This window comes from Protomyctophum parallelum (assembly GCF_964188405.1).
Source record: "Protomyctophum parallelum genome assembly, chromosome: 18".
Taxonomy (NCBI): domain Eukaryota; kingdom Metazoa; phylum Chordata; class Actinopteri; order Myctophiformes; family Myctophidae; genus Protomyctophum; species Protomyctophum parallelum.
In genome coordinates, this window is record NC_139716.1 from 22673225 (window position 1) to 22689014 (window position 15790).

General features: G+C 45.0%; 1 protein-coding gene across 22 annotated transcripts in view; it reads left to right on the forward strand.

The window, feature by feature from the left end:
• Window positions 1-15790, forward strand: part of LOC310875778 (receptor-type tyrosine-protein phosphatase delta) — a 337144-nt gene that overhangs the window by 281455 nt on the left and 39899 nt on the right. For 7 of the 22 annotated variants that reach the window (XM_083789123.1, XM_083789141.1, XM_083789125.1 and 4 more), the window contains 5 exons: window positions 1018-1178; window positions 3693-3707; window positions 6235-6347; window positions 8740-8781; window positions 9502-9599. In XM_083789123.1, the coding sequence (XP_083645249.1) occupies window positions 1018-1178; window positions 3693-3707; window positions 6235-6347; window positions 8740-8781; window positions 9502-9599 (429 nt within the window). The remainder of the gene's footprint in view (window positions 1-1017; window positions 1179-3692; window positions 3708-6234; window positions 6348-8739; window positions 8782-9501; window positions 9600-15790) is intronic. The other 15 variants (XM_083789130.1, XM_083789132.1, XM_083789131.1 and 12 more) reach the window with 5 other exon arrangements.

The window sequence follows — 15790 nt, forward strand, 5'->3', positions numbered from 1 at the left end:
AATGGAAGTCTTGATGCAAGGCTTTCAATATCTTAGCTCCCCTGAGGACAGGGTGTATTCGTTTGACATTCAGTGGTGAGCTCTGATGGGTAGTTGCAAACTTGCGATTGCTTGTCCCCCCGAGGACATTTTTATTTCCGTCTGGGTAGTGAACTCTAACCAAAATACATATGTGCACGTTGGAGCATGAAGCGATCACATTCATGCTTCCTCCTGTGCATTTCTATTCCTATTTGCTGGTACGATGTCTCGGGTCCCTAGAGACCGCAATATAGGCAAGCATCCATCATCCGTCCACCATAGCCAATTCAGACTGTTGAAATACTGTGCCAAATACATTCCACACATTATTCTGCACTTTAAAAGGCTAATTCAGATCTCAGATGAGACAGGATGACACTGGCCTGAATGAAAAGATGTCTGATTATTATGAACTGCTCCACTTCTCCTAATAGTAAACGGAGAGGACAAATTCTGATTATGTGCAAAACCTGCAAATGTGCTTGACAAATACCCCAACCGCAAATACCCCAACCGCAAATACCCCAACAACAACCTGTGTGTGTGTGTGTGTGTGTGTGTGTGTGTGTGTGTGTGTGTGTGAGAGAGAGCAGTTCTCTGCCAAACGTTTTTTGTTCAGTTTGACCTAAAGTAATTTCCAGTGTTCCCCACCTCTAGTACAAATGGCTGTTTTGCTAACTGTATATATTTGCTTGATATTCAGCCAATTGACTACGTATAACTCTTCTTGCAATGTTTCCAGGCTAGCCAAACTAGAGTTGCTGTCAGCCTTATGCAAATTGTCCAAACGCCGCCACATCATCAAATAAAAAAGAAGTTGCTGAAACGGCAAGGAGTGCAAGATTCCTACTTTTACAGCCTTTTGAATAACAACTCTGACAGCAGAAGTCCAACACAAAGACCAGACAAATCGTGTTTAGCATAATAACCCGACTTTAAAGGTTGACAGATCAGAGAATGAAGTAGCAATCGATAACTCTCCTTTCCTCTCCTCAGACCATGTACGCCACCAGCCCCTACTCTGACCCTGTGGTGTCAGCCGACGTCGACCCTCAGCCTGTCATCGATGAGGAGGAAGGCCTCATCTGGGTGGTGGGCCCCGTGCTGGCCGTGGTCTTCATCATATGTATCGTCATCGCCATTCTCCTCTACAAGAGGTGAGGATATAGAAAAAGAATGCGCACACACACACACACACACACACACACACACACACACACACACAGAGTAATATTTGGATTGAAAGCTAGAAGCAGACAGTGTCTTTAGACTCTCAATCACCCTCACTCTGGGGAATGCACACGCACACACGCGTGCGTGCACACACACACACACACGCACGCGCGCACACACACACACACACACACACGATTTCAAAATCTCTGAAGGGCCCATCTGTACAAGCTGTACAAGCCGTCTCCCCATCACATGCAGACATCCACAATCCTTTACGCGGACACGAACGCTGACTGGAAGTTAATCAGACACATCCATCTACTCCACCCTCACACACGTATGCACGCACGCACACACACACACAGTAGACAACAGACAACTTGCAGTAGCATACCCTTCTCAAATCAAAACAGCCAGCAGCGGAAGCTAGCCGGTTGGCTGTCTAGTGCTCGTCAGTCAAGCATATAGGAGGAGAGCTCTCTCCTGACAGTCTGCTGCGTGTCTCTGCATGCGTACACGGGTTCAGAGTGGGGGCCCCGGGGCCCCGAGCCTGAGCCTGAGCCTGCATGCGCCCCGGCCGGTCCCATCCTCCCTCATCATGCCCCTATACCCTCCGATGCCCAACCCCACTGTAGAAAAAGCCCAGCTCCAGGGGCTACAGTGGCACCTTCACCGTTCCGGGACACATCACGTGCAGGCACGCCCACGCACACGTGCACTCTCATAGCATGCAGGCACTCGGCATACAGATTTCGCCGCTTTTTTCCCTCAACGCTGCCTTTTCTCTGCCACCCCCGTCTCTCTCTTCACCGCACAGCGCAAATCCTGAGCGCTAATTCAACTCCGAAAGTGTAACAATTTACCCGCGGCGGTCCCGTTTTACACTTTCGGGAGATCAGTTGCCACTCAGGATTTTACTGTGCACGCTGAAATATTCCGCAGGGCTCATTCAATCAGTTCCCTGATACTGGGCTGAACTTCATAATAGTCCCGAGGAAGTAATTTTAGGCAGGCCAGATTAATAAGTGGCGAGTCAGCGTAAGGTATAATCAGTAACGGTACATTTTGCTCCATCTATAGTATCATTGTAATGCGTTTCACAGGGTTAGATTGTTAAGCCTACAGCTTTACACTGAGTCTTCACTCTGTAACCCGCTCGTCCTTGGACTCCAACGCTCAGTCTGAGTTCTGGACCGGGCAGTGCAGGGACGTGCACACATAGATATCAAAGGGGGCTTCAGCCCCTGCCCTTTTATACCCGTCTGTAAAACAACTGCCCTCTCCAGACCACGAATGCAGCATTTACTATAGGTGAAAGAAAAACAAATGCCCTCCTCTCCTGAACTAATTTGTTTCGAAATCCATGCCGTACACCGCTTCTCCAGTAGATAAATAGTGCAGGGTTGTGCCCCGAAAATAGCTGATCTACAAGCTCTCAACGCATCGCAACGCGGCGCATTGTAAGCTTGTAGCTCTGCTATTTTGGGCCGAAAGTGCACTCTTATGGGATTTCAGCCCCTGCCTCTCTAACACTCTCTGCACGTGCCTGAGGCAGTGCCAAGGAGATCCAGGAAGCAGAGCTGAACTTAGGTCCCTCAAAAGGAACCTGGTGTGTGTGGGGAGGCGGGCATTGGTGTGGCCGTGGCCACTCCCAGTGTTTTTGTTTGCGGGCCGGCAGATTTACACGACAATTACTCATGTCAATGTCACTGCCGTGTTGGGAGAACGCTCCGCCGCGTTGCCGGACGATATTTCACACGTCGAAATCAATTTTTATGTGACACTACTGTGAATGTGCATCTCATGTGGGGAGCAAAAGGACAGCCGTGTCGCGTCGAGCATGGGGGAAAGGACGGCTACATGATAACAGCTATCCAACACAGTGGGGAGGTTTCAGTTCTATGCGTGGCGCTTTATTGGTCAAATCAGTTTAATCTGAAGGTCAAAATGCCCTGCAGGTCTGCTGCTATGGCCCCCTGGTCAGGACTCAATAAAAAAAGGGCCTTGTAAACCATTACGTTTATTGCATCCCAAGCTCAGTTTATACCGTACAGTACACAATGTTTTGATGTCAGTTTAAACATTGCATTTGATCCCAATTGTCGAATGATTGCTACAGTATCACGGTTCCACAGCATGTGAGGCTTAAGGTGATGATTATGCTTGAACAAGAATAAATCTGCTTTAAGTAACCAAAGACGCATAGCAAAACTTTTCACCTGAGAGAAAAAAAAGATGCATTCAAAATGAGTCCCCGAGGCTGCATAACTAGGCGTATAGTCTACTAGGTGAAGCATCTCTAATCTCGCACGCGGAGCAAAACTGATGCCATGATTGGTATCATTTGTCTCTGTAGTTCATTCTATAGTTATAGAAACTATACAAATGATGGCAGGTGTTCTAATTTAGCCATGAGAAGTTAGCGGGGGGGTAATTCTTCTCAAGGTCAGAGGGTCTAATGTTGTTTCATTTCCTTCCCTGCTTTCCAATTGGAGCAGCAAACCAGACAGGTAAGACTATGAGGAAGTTACATGTGCACCGCTACACCAACACTTCCCACACTGAAAATAGACCTCACTTTTTTCACTTTAATTTTTCTTTCAAGGACAACCATAACTCTCAAGAGTTACAGACCTGTGAAGGTCCATGTGCAACCCTGTACATGTTCAAACTGTACCTGGCTGGCATGCTTTGCATGTTATATAGGCTGCATTAAAAACAAAGCAACATAAATAATATCTGTAAATTCACGATCCAAAGAGCTTGTGTGGCTATACAGTATTCACTATTTTGAAAATTGAGCTTAGATTGACAGAACTGGTAGTTTCTTATATTTACTTGCGCAAGTAATAGTTTCGCCCGGCTCGTATGCACCGTCCCAGTCAACCCGCCACTTTTGATGCGTATGCACCGTCCCAGCAAATTGTGCCTGATTTGCTGGGACCAGATTACATGGTGTGTGTATGTATAACTAGCTCTCAATGATGACGTAAGAAATATGTGGATTAAAGGACCCAATGCCAGAGTGTAATTGGTTTTTGATGGTGACGTAATGACGATATGTTTTAGTGTTGGGAGGATTAAAGGTAATGCTCCTGTGTATACATGTATGTAATCTGGCACCACTGCCGTATCAGGCACAATTTGCTGGGACGGTGCATATGCATCAAAATGGCGGGTTGGCTGGGACGGAAAGTGGCGCAAAGTAACCACAGTATACCGCTAATCAATTTACAAATTACATATACTGTACATATACTAGTATATGTATAACTAGCTCTCAATGATGACGTAAGAAATATGTGGATTAAAGGACCCAATGCCAGAGTGTAATTGGTTTTCGATGGTGACTTAATGACGTACATATACAGATCACCTAAAACAGACCTTTTGAAATTAAACACATTACTCGAAAACATGGTAAAGTATCTATCATCTCTGACTTCTGAATTTACGATAATAGGAGATTTCAATGAAGACCAATATAGTGAGAAAGGTAGAAGTATAAAGACCTTCATGTCAAGATTAGGCTTTAAACAATTAAATACAAATCCAACTACAGATTACGGAAGTATTTTAGATCATGTATATTTTAACAAATGTGAAAGTATTATTACAGAAATTGAAGTTAGAGACACATATTACTCTGATCATGATTTAGTATTAATATCACTATAGTCCAATGAAATTTAAAACAATTGACAATTTACAATAAATAATAAAATAATTATACTGTGTACGTGATAACATATTTTAATTCAGTTTATATACCTTTTTTTTCATCACATAATGATTTATTTTTCTTTGAGAAACTAAAAAGGGATCCAGAATATTTCTAAATCGATAAAACTGCATTTCTTTTATAGATAGAAACTTGAACCATACCTAATAATACTAGTTTTTTACATGCATAAAGTAGGTAGGTAGCAAATAGTTACACCTAATAATTAGAAATTTCAAACGTTCCTTCACAGAGATACTGAGATTTGACAGTTTATAGCGGTCGAAAGTACTTGCGTGCTCTGCTTGCACACTAGTTGGCCATTCATGGCCTACTAGTGTGCAACAAGCAAGTATGCACTCGACAGAGTGCAGTTCTAGTTTATAACTAGTGTCACCCTAACAATTTAGCTTCAAACACTGATATAGTCCCCTTTCTTTTATGTTCAACTGCTTTGCCTTTATTTCACCAAATTCACCCTGAAGAAGGCAACTTGTTTGTCGAAACGTTGGTAACCCGTTAAAAAGTACTTCTGGCATCGTGACTACGAGCTGTGCTACCTCTCCTTTCTATTTTAATGTTCAACTGCTTTGCCTTTATTTCACCAATGGAGAACTGCACAGCATGGCAGCCCACAGTACACATGGGACCATTGTACCTACAGTATAATTTCACTTCCACCCACGCAACCACTCCCTGCTTCTCCCACAGCTCCTTCTTTCCTTGATTTTTGCACTTTAATGTTGTTTTTGTGTGATCTCGATTTCCCTTTGTCTTTGAGAAACACCACAATCCTTTCTGTTTGATGGGTTCATCTGACCCCTGCCTGACAATGGTTCTAGCAGAAACCAAATGCTTTCCATAAGAATATCAAGATGTTTATTTGAAGTTTGTTTGTTTGTCTGGTGATCTCTTTCAAACTACGTCATATATAATTATTTACCTTCATGTTGAATGGTGGCTTGTTTTATTCAAGTTAAACTAAGACAAGGGGCCAAAGAACTAAAGGTCTCTGGCATTCTCTCGAAAAAAGATTAAATATCCTCGAAGGTAGTCATGTTAAATCATAAAGGCTTATGTTCTCAGTGTATTGTCAATGGTTAGTCTTATAGTTTCAGGAGGAATTATTCCCGACGCATTTTTATCCCATCACTATTTGTACAAAGCTGCAGGTAATGTTTAAGGTTATATTAGTCAACTCTGTCTGAACCGCAGTCCAGAATTGGGAATGAAAGGTCTTAAGAATGCAGAGTAGGTGAGGAAAGATGGGAAATTATAAGTGCGATTTGGAAACGCTGGGTTTTTCTTTTACGCAGGAAAAGACAAGAGTCCGAAGCGAGGAAAGGAAGCCTGCCCAACAACAAGGAAATGCCACTGCATCATCCCACCGACCCTGTCGAGCTCCGACGTCTCAACTTCCAAACGCCTGGTAAGAACAAACAGAACCAACCAGAATACACAACTCCAGTGCACTGGAAGAAGAAAAAACATTCCACAAAAGTACAAAAATGTCTAAACACAAAGAGAACAAAAGGTCATAGAGCCAAAGTACATTGCACAAAAGTACAACCAATTTTAAACACAAAGAGAACTAAAGGTCATAGAACCAGAGTCATTATATTCATAGAATTAGCTCCATTTATCACATGGACCAATTCTGTTATATTTTGATTTTAGCTTTTTGCCATTTGCCGCCTGCTCATTTGCAATCTCTGTTGATGTCAAGTGCAGCACCATCTCTTAGCAAACATTAACATTGCAAATGAGGATCAATGGAAAAAGCACTCTTCCCTGCTACAAAAGTGACAGGTGGCACATGTGAGAGACACAGGGTCAGAAATAACAGCATTCCCCCCAGAGACAAATAGAGAGAGAGAGAGAGAGAGAGAGATACTGCTTAGTGACGAGTGAAAATACAGAAATGCAAGGTTGACACATTCATGGCAGCTCACATCATCCTGACCATACAGGTCATTAAGACCTGTCATGCTTATTCAGAAAAAGAACAAGGTGCCTCGTAGCGCATCCTGTTGGGTGGAAGTCACAGCGGAGGGCAGGCTACACTATGGAAAGTGTCTTGACTGGGTGACACATTTCATGCACGAGCCAACGGTTCAGCGCCAGGAGACGCGTTGACAAGCATGCGTTCACTGGGCTTGACCTTTAGCGGAGAGGTGAACAAGTGGTCACGCTTCGGTTCGTGTCTCCAATGTGGCCTTTTCTCGCCGGGGGGGGGGGGGGTAAAGGATGAGATTCACAGTCCATTTATCTCCCGGAAAAAAAGGCAATCCACAGTCATTGCCTCCTCGTGACTGCGAGAGAGACACGCTCAACTGCCGTTTGAGTTCGTCTGGCGGCGAGCGCTGTGGGACAGGTGTTCAGAGACTGCCAATACTGTCGTAATATCAAAAGCCATATTTTTTCAGGTCAGCTAGTTTGAAAGGGAGAGTGAATTATCCCTGCAGGCTATTTTTTTCCTGAAAAAAATAGAAAGAGTATGCATATTTATGAAAGCCCTTCAATGACGTTAGGGCCATTACAGGCTTCAACCTGGCAGATGGGTGTTTTTATTGTTTTTACTTCAGGTTCAGAGTGATCTCAACTACTCTCCCATCTCCTGTCAGCCCCCCAACCACACACACACACACACACACGCACACAAAAACAGAGAATGCACCTGCATTTTCGTCTCCTACATGACAGTGTCCTCTCTGAACCACTGAAGAGCTGCTACATTATACTGTACATTACTCCCCCTCTCTCCTCCTACCCTCCCTCTCACCTCTTTGCACCTTCAAATGGACGTTTTCATCTTAAGGACGCTCGACTTATGAGCATCGCAGCGTGGCAAATGGCCATGCTGTGCCGAAAATGGACTTTGAGTGGCAGGCCTCAATAGAATCCTTTTGCCATCTCCCAGAGAGAGAGTGGGAGTGGGAGAGAGATGATGAGGAGAGCCCCTTCCCCCACTCTCCATTAGCTAATGCCCACTTGTGCCATCAGCCAAGATGAAACGCCGCAGCAGCCCGCATGGTGGAGAGAGAGAGAGAGAGAGAGAGAGGTGTCACCTGGGAGGCTCGGCTAAACGGCAGTTACAGAACCGTTTCGGGAAAAGGGATGGAGGAATGTCTCTGTACGTGACATGATGTTATCACGAAACGTCGCTGCAGCCAAATACTGTTCTCAGTTAGCATTTCACGGGCCGTGCGGTTCTGTCTTGGTTCGAAACCCACACGTGCCCCAGCCTCCTTGATCTTTATACCCTGCACCTCGGCTGCCTGGATTATGCTGACACAGCACGCACATTTACCTCCACTCACATTTAACAATGTCAAGTGTACAGTGTGTCAAAGTCAACCAAAGGCAATTGCAGGCAGGAACTTTGTGCTGCAGACAATGCACACGCGCTCAGCTGCTCGGCATTTTCACTTCAAATTAATGTCAAATAGAAACCCTACGGTTGTTTGACACTGGTCTGCAGCATCTCTGAGTTCACTGGGTTTTTTATTTTATTTTTTATTTTATCTTTGCCCCCACCTGCCAACCCTGCCCCCCCATTCCCCCATCCCTAGTCGAGTGTCTGTTTCCTCTAAAATAATAAGCATGATGGCATAGTGGAGCAGCTTCTAGCATGTCGATCTGTGTGTTACTAACTGATGTGCCATTTAGAAGGCGTGCAGTAGCCATGCAATTTGTATAAATAGTTTCCGTCCACACATTTCAAACTATTTCTACCTGCTTGTTTGGAAAAGACAATATTAGTCATCACATTGCTATGACGTCTGCAACCTCTTTTATTTACACCGCCGTTTCCTCCACAGGTTCAGGTGCGCCCAGTTACCCCAGTAACCTCCATTCGTCAAGTTAGTTGGTCTCGTTTACGCATTTGACATGCCTTTGTTTATTTTACTTTATTTTATGTTTTGTTTTTAGCTTTCATTCCCTCTCCTTTTATTTATTTCCCCCCCTTTTTTTCCTGCCTAGCCTTGTACTCTCACACCGCCCCATCTAATATCCACCCGGTGTTTATATGCCATGTCATCACAGGAGGCGGAGTTTGAAATGACAGCCTAATAACATGTCATCACTCAAAGCAGACGTCAACATCTGGCCTAACATTTTGGATTGTTTTATTCTCCGTTTGAGCGTTTTGTTTGTTTTGTCTGTGTCTGCGTTTGTTTGTTGTCCTTGTCCGTCGTTCGTGTCCTCTCGTCGTCACGCTAACTCCTCGCCGCAGCTTTTGGCGTAAATAACATTCTTCTCTTCACAATAGGGAGGGTCACGGTGTGGGGAGTGTGCTCGATGACTTCTCATTGCCTTCTGTCTCCATATATCCTCTTATTTATGAGCATGCCCACTGCTTTGAGTGCCCAAACTTTGCCTAAACAGATCCACGTCTCCATCTGTGGATCAGTATCGTTATACGCACACGCACGCACGCACACGCACGCACATAGCACAGCACACATACTGTAGCAGAACACACATACTGCTTCTATAATGAGTCAGTGTTGGCTTGTGGTGGGGGTGATTCCCATGTGGTTTGCCGCTGGCCGCTGACCTGTTGTGCGTCTGTTTGACAGGCATGAGCAGCCACCCTCCCATCCCCATCAATGACCTGGCAGATCACCTGGAGCGCCTCAAAGCCAACGATAACCTGAAGTTCTCACAGGAATACGAGGTAACCCATTGTCATTGTTATACGGTACAAAAAGAAGAAAAGAAATGCAAAGCATGCATACGATATAAAGTATTTTCTGCATTTTATTGCCACCAATGTTTTAAACATATTTATTGGTATTAATTTAAGTTAGATTTTTTTAAGTTCAATCAATCAATCAATAAATCAATCAAAACTTTATTTGTATAGCACAACCCAATGTTCTTCACAGATTACAAATAGAAGAGACATTAAAATAAAAAGAAAACAAAGAAGGAAAAAATAAAACATTTGACTTTACAAATAAACAGGGAAGTTAGACTCACAGGGTGTTGTGAGTCTTGTGACGAGCCCCGAGACTATTATTACACCTATAGAATCAACCTAAGTCATCTTTTAGCAGGGCTTGCCTTGGATATTGCATGTTATGGTTAACTGAACTGTATGTCAGTCTCAGCAGTTACACACATTCACATCGGGCTTCACTGGAGTATGCTCAAAAACTAGGGCTGTGGCCGACGTAGAATGTTCTCCGTCTAATAGATTTGGCAATTGAATGTGATGATTCAACGATTCATTTCATATATAAATATCTGTAGATCTAAATACATTTTAGAAGTTTGGACAGTAATGTTTCGACGCTCATAGCACGGCACCGAGTGCCACGCTATGAGCTTGTAGATCTGCTATTTTTAAAAAATCGTGAAAATGTGGCGCAAATCTTTGAATCTATATTCTTTCAGAGCGAACATTTTGAACTCAAGTCTTTGCTTCTGGGGAGGGTCCCTGGAACAACATATTTTCAGTTGGGGGTCTACGGCCAATTTCATATAATGTTTGGGGTACTTGATATGAAATAGTTTGAACACCACTGATATACTGTAGAGTACAGTATTGGGTTAATTGGCCAGCCCTAGCTGCTACCGCTGCCTGCTAGACGCTGATGCAGGGAGAGACAGCGAAATGCCTTCACGACGTACGACGTACGTCGCGACGTATATTTTTCCGTCGCAACGTATATTCGAGTACGTCCTGGCGTAAATATCAATTCGTCCCGGCAGAACGGACTCGTCGCGGCTATATCTACCCGTTTGCGACCTAGTAGTTTGACTATTCTTTTACGTCGCGACAGAACGGGACACGTCACGGCTATATCTACCCTTCTCGACGTAAAAGGTAATTCGTTGTGGCGTGTGTGGACTCGTCGCAACAGAACGGAACTCGTCGCGGCTATATCTACCCGTTTGCGACGTAATAGTTTGACTTTGTTATATGCCCGGTGCGCGGTGCCCTGCGCGGTGCCCTGCGCTGCCCTACGCCCACCGCGTGCACCTTGCCGGTCCGCCCTGCGCCCTGTGGCCTGGCACGTGTGCACGTGTGCCAGGCCACCGCGTGCACCTTGCCGGTCCGTGGAGCCCTTCGCCGTCCCCAGGCGACCCTGCGTTCCAGAGCTGTCACCCATGCCCACCGAAAATAGCAGATCTACCAGCTCCTCTCCTACATACGGGATGGCCCGACCCGCGTCTGTGGACCCCTGGGGGGGTGTGTGTGTGAGCGTCTGAGCTCCTATCTGTGTGCCTCCCCCCCCCCCCCCACCCCATGTGGACCCTTGCAGGGGGGGGGGGTCGGGGGGTCCCCCTATGCACTTTGTGTAGATGCTGCGTATCGCCTCATACTGAAAAAATTACTATTTTACGCACAGCGCAAGGCAATATGTGATTACGATCGTCCTTCTGGGGGGGGGGGGGGGGCTGGCCTACACAATAGATAACCTACCCTGGCCAACACAATAGATAACCTACAAGGACATATGAATTTAATTTATATACACGGCTATATTAATTTAGCCGATCATCAAAGCTCACCGCGCTCGTATAGCGCATTGACTGTCTGTCTGTCTGTCTGTCTGTCTGTCTGTCTGTCTGTCTGTCTGTCTGTCTGTCTGTCTGTCTGTCTGTGTCTCAATGACTTGCCTTAGGCGGATAATATAGACTACAAGTACTTTATTAAAGTAAAGTAAAAGAGTGAGTTCTCATTGCGTTCTCTGCGTCGTAGCGCATGCAGATAGGCAGATAGGGGGGGGGGCAGTTCTATAGGCAAGGGCAGAAGGTTCCTATAACGACAGTGGGTGCGTGCCCACCTTAGAGTAGCCTATATATTTTAAGGCACCCGCCCCGCAACTTATTATTATTGGCTTATTATTTTGCCACCAGCGGAGTTGACGGTTGACGCCGTTGTCTAGTATAGACTATAGGCCTGTGCCAGGATGATTTTAAATAAATATGTCTCTGTCTCTGCGTCTCTAGAGCTATAACATATATACTGTAGCACACATCATGTGTGACACATGTGCACACACACACACACACACACACACACACACACACACACACACACACACACACACACACACACACACACACACACACACACACACACACACCGAGTACTAAGTATAAGTAGCATATAGGGTACGGCTCTAAAAACATTAAATACTGCGGGAGCATTACACTAAACAAAGTTGGATTTGTACATTGCAGAAACGTAACATAACGTAAGTGTTCTTATTATTGTCCGTCTGGGTTTTATAATGCAGTGTGAGTCCGCTCCGCGATAGCCGATCTGCAAGCTCACAACGCGTTGCGCTGATTGAAAGTGCACGTGCAGCAGCTACTGTATAAAATTATATTTAAGTAGGCTACTTTTTTGTGTGACGTCTGTGTGTTATTGACTTCTTGTTCCTTAATGTGCAGGTTTATCAGAGCGATATAGTGCAGCTGTGAGTGAGTAGGCCTATAGCTGCTGCTGCTGCGTCCGTGCACCAATAGAGTGACCGCGGCAGCGGCACGTATGCTTGAAATATTAAATAAAAATATGTTGGGCTTCCGGGCGTCCGTTTCTGGACTGTACCAACGGGCTTAGGGCCGGACGGTCCCTTAACTCCACGGGCCCCTATATTTTAGGCCCGTGCAGGGCTCTAGTGTGTGTGTGTGTGTGTGTGTGTGTGTGTGTGTGTGTGTGTGTGTGTGTGTGTGTGTGTGTGTGTGTGTGTGTGTGTGTGTGTGTGTGTGTGTGTGTGTGTGTGTGTGTGTGTGTGTGTGTGTGTGTGTGTGTGTGTGTGTGTGTGTGTGTGTTAAATGTGGTCATTTAAATGTAGGCCTATTATATACACGCACCATACAAGCACCTATATTATATAATGTGTTATACAAATGGGCAATCAACATATAGCAGCACCCCCCACCAGCAGATGTATATAAACATGGAATTGCGCTATGATATTAAAATGGACTGAGCTGTGATTGTGCCGTACTGCGCCGGCCGGTGGCCACTGGCCTATTCTGCCAGTATAAATGCATTATCATGCCTGTTGGTGAAATATAAACATCTAAAATGGTTCAGTAATAATTAGCATAAGTTATTATTAACGAAAAACATCTAATACTATTTTAAATTGGTCTAATAAAGTTAGTAACTAATCAGAAGCAGCAACCATTTTGTTTCAAACAACTATAGACCAATAAAATAGTAGGCTAGTATTTATGTTTTTCGTTAATAATAATACATGCTAATTATTATTGAACGGTAAGTACGCTGGTATGTACGCTAAGGTACACTATAAGCTTGTAGATCTGTTTATTTTAGTCAGAATCTCGTGTGTGTATGTGTGTGTGTGTGTGTGTGTGTGTGTGTGTGTGTGTGTGTGTGTGTGTGTGTGTGTGTGTGTGTGTGTGTGTGTGTGTGTGTGTGTGTGTGTGTGTGTGTGTGCGCGCGCACACACATCACATGTGCACACATGTGTGCTATATGTTATAGCTCTAGAGACGCAGAGACAGACATATTTATTTAAAATCATCCTGTCTCGCACGGCATATAGAGCCAATGAACGGAGCATACACCCCCCCCCCCCCCCCCCCCTCTCTCTCTCTCTCTCTCTCAGCACACGCTGTGCTGTGATATCAATCAGACGCAAATGATCATTGAGTAACGTTAGCTCTGACTCGCACATTATGTGAGATCACATAAAAGGCCTTTAATATAGCCACAGATCATATAGGAATAGGCTTGGGCACTACCCTACCATCTCTCTATAGTGGGGCACCGACGATCTGCAAGCTCACAACGCGCTGCATGTGGACGCAACACTTGGAGCTTGTAGATGCGCACCACAGATCATACAGGGCGTGTGTTCCAGCTAACCCTATAGCATAACACACACACAAGCAACAGTATAGACATCTATTCATCATTATTTATTTCAAATCAAAATACAATGTAATGCTGCACCACTGTCATGAAGTTCGCACGCACACGCACACGCGACACACACACACACACACACACACACACACACACACACACACACACACACACACACACACACACACACACACACACACACACACACACACGTTTGCTTTCATTCGCTGTATGATACATTAGGCGATATAGACCCGCTGCGGCCCAGCGATAATCAACCGCTGTCCGCTGCGATGCGTGAGCTTGTAGATCAGATGCCGACAGACAGACAGACAGACAGACAGACAGACAGACAGACAGACAGACAGACAGACAGACAGACAGACAGACAGACAGACAGACAGACAGACAGACAGACATGAAATGAAATGGTTCAATAATAACACACACGAGATTCTGACAGAATGCGGCGGCATGCTTAAAATAAACAGATCTACAAGCTTATAGTGTACCATAGCGTATACATACCAGCGTACTTACCGTTCAATAATAATTAGCATGCATTATTATTAACGAAAAACATAAATACTAGCCTACTATTTTATTGGTCTAGTTCAGTTGATTGAAACAAAAGTCATGGAATTCAATTGCCTACATTCAGTATAGGCCTGGTTTTGATATAATGATGCAGGGAGATTTTCTGAGCCAGTCCGTGCCATGTCATTTTTTCAGATTAATATTTAAATCTTTAGTTGGAAGAATGCAATAGCATATCATAAGTGTTGACCATAATGGGACGGTTGGAACCAAATGAACCCCCGACGGCCGGCGCTATTCAGCTATAAGGCCTATAAACGATATGGCCATACAAATATGGTTATGTGGTGGTCTGTGACATGTCTGCGTGCGTGCGTGCGTGAAAGAAAGACAGAATACGACGCAATGACATGTCAAATTGTCAATTGTAGATCAGCTGCTTGTTATTTAAGTAGGCTAATATGAAGGCAGCGTCTCCGCAAACGTGGACACCCGTGGCCCCCCTTGATCCCCAAGGGTCCACGGTGACCCGTACCGCCCGGGGGTCCCCGGACCCGTTTGGGCGGCCCGTCAGGTGGTTTTCGAGCTTGTGGATTTGTATTTTTAATATTGCTTGTCAAACGTTTAAGGCATATAGCCTATTTAATCTGATTGGTATAGCTCTGCATGGTTGCTGCTTCTGATAGCCTACTAACTTTACGCACGCATGCGACACACACACACACACACACACACACACACACACACACACACACACACACACACACACACACACACACACACACACACACACACACACACTAGAGCCCTGCACGGGCCTAAAATATAGGGGCCCGTGGAGTTAAGGGACCGTCCGGCCCTAAGCCCGTTGGTACAGTCCAGAAACGGACGCCCGGAAGCCCAACATATTTTTATTTAATATTTCAAGCATACGTGCCGCTGCCGCGGTCGCTCTATTGGTGCACGGACGCAGCAGCAGCAGCTATAGGCCTACTCACTCACAGCTGCACTATATCGCTCTGATAAACCTGCACATTAAGGAACAAGAAGTCAATAACACACAGACGTCACACAAAAAAGTAGCCTACTTAAATATAATTTTATACAGTAGCTGCTGCACGTGCACTGTCAATCAGCGCAACGCGTTGTGAGCTTGCAGATCGGCTATCGCGGAGCGGACTCACACTGCATTATAAAACCCAGACGGACAATAATAAGAACACTTACGTTATGTTACGTTTCTGCAATGTACAAATCCAACTTTGTTTAGTGTAATGCTCCCGCAGTATTTAATGTTTTTAGAGCCGTACCCTATATGCTACTTATACTTAGTACTCGGTGTGTGTGTGTGTGTGTGTGTGTGTGTGTGTGTGTGTGTGTGTGTGTGTGTGTGTGTGTGTGTGTGTGTGTGTGTGTGTGTGTGTGTGTGTGTGTGCACATGTGTCACACATGATGTGTGCTACAGTATATATGTT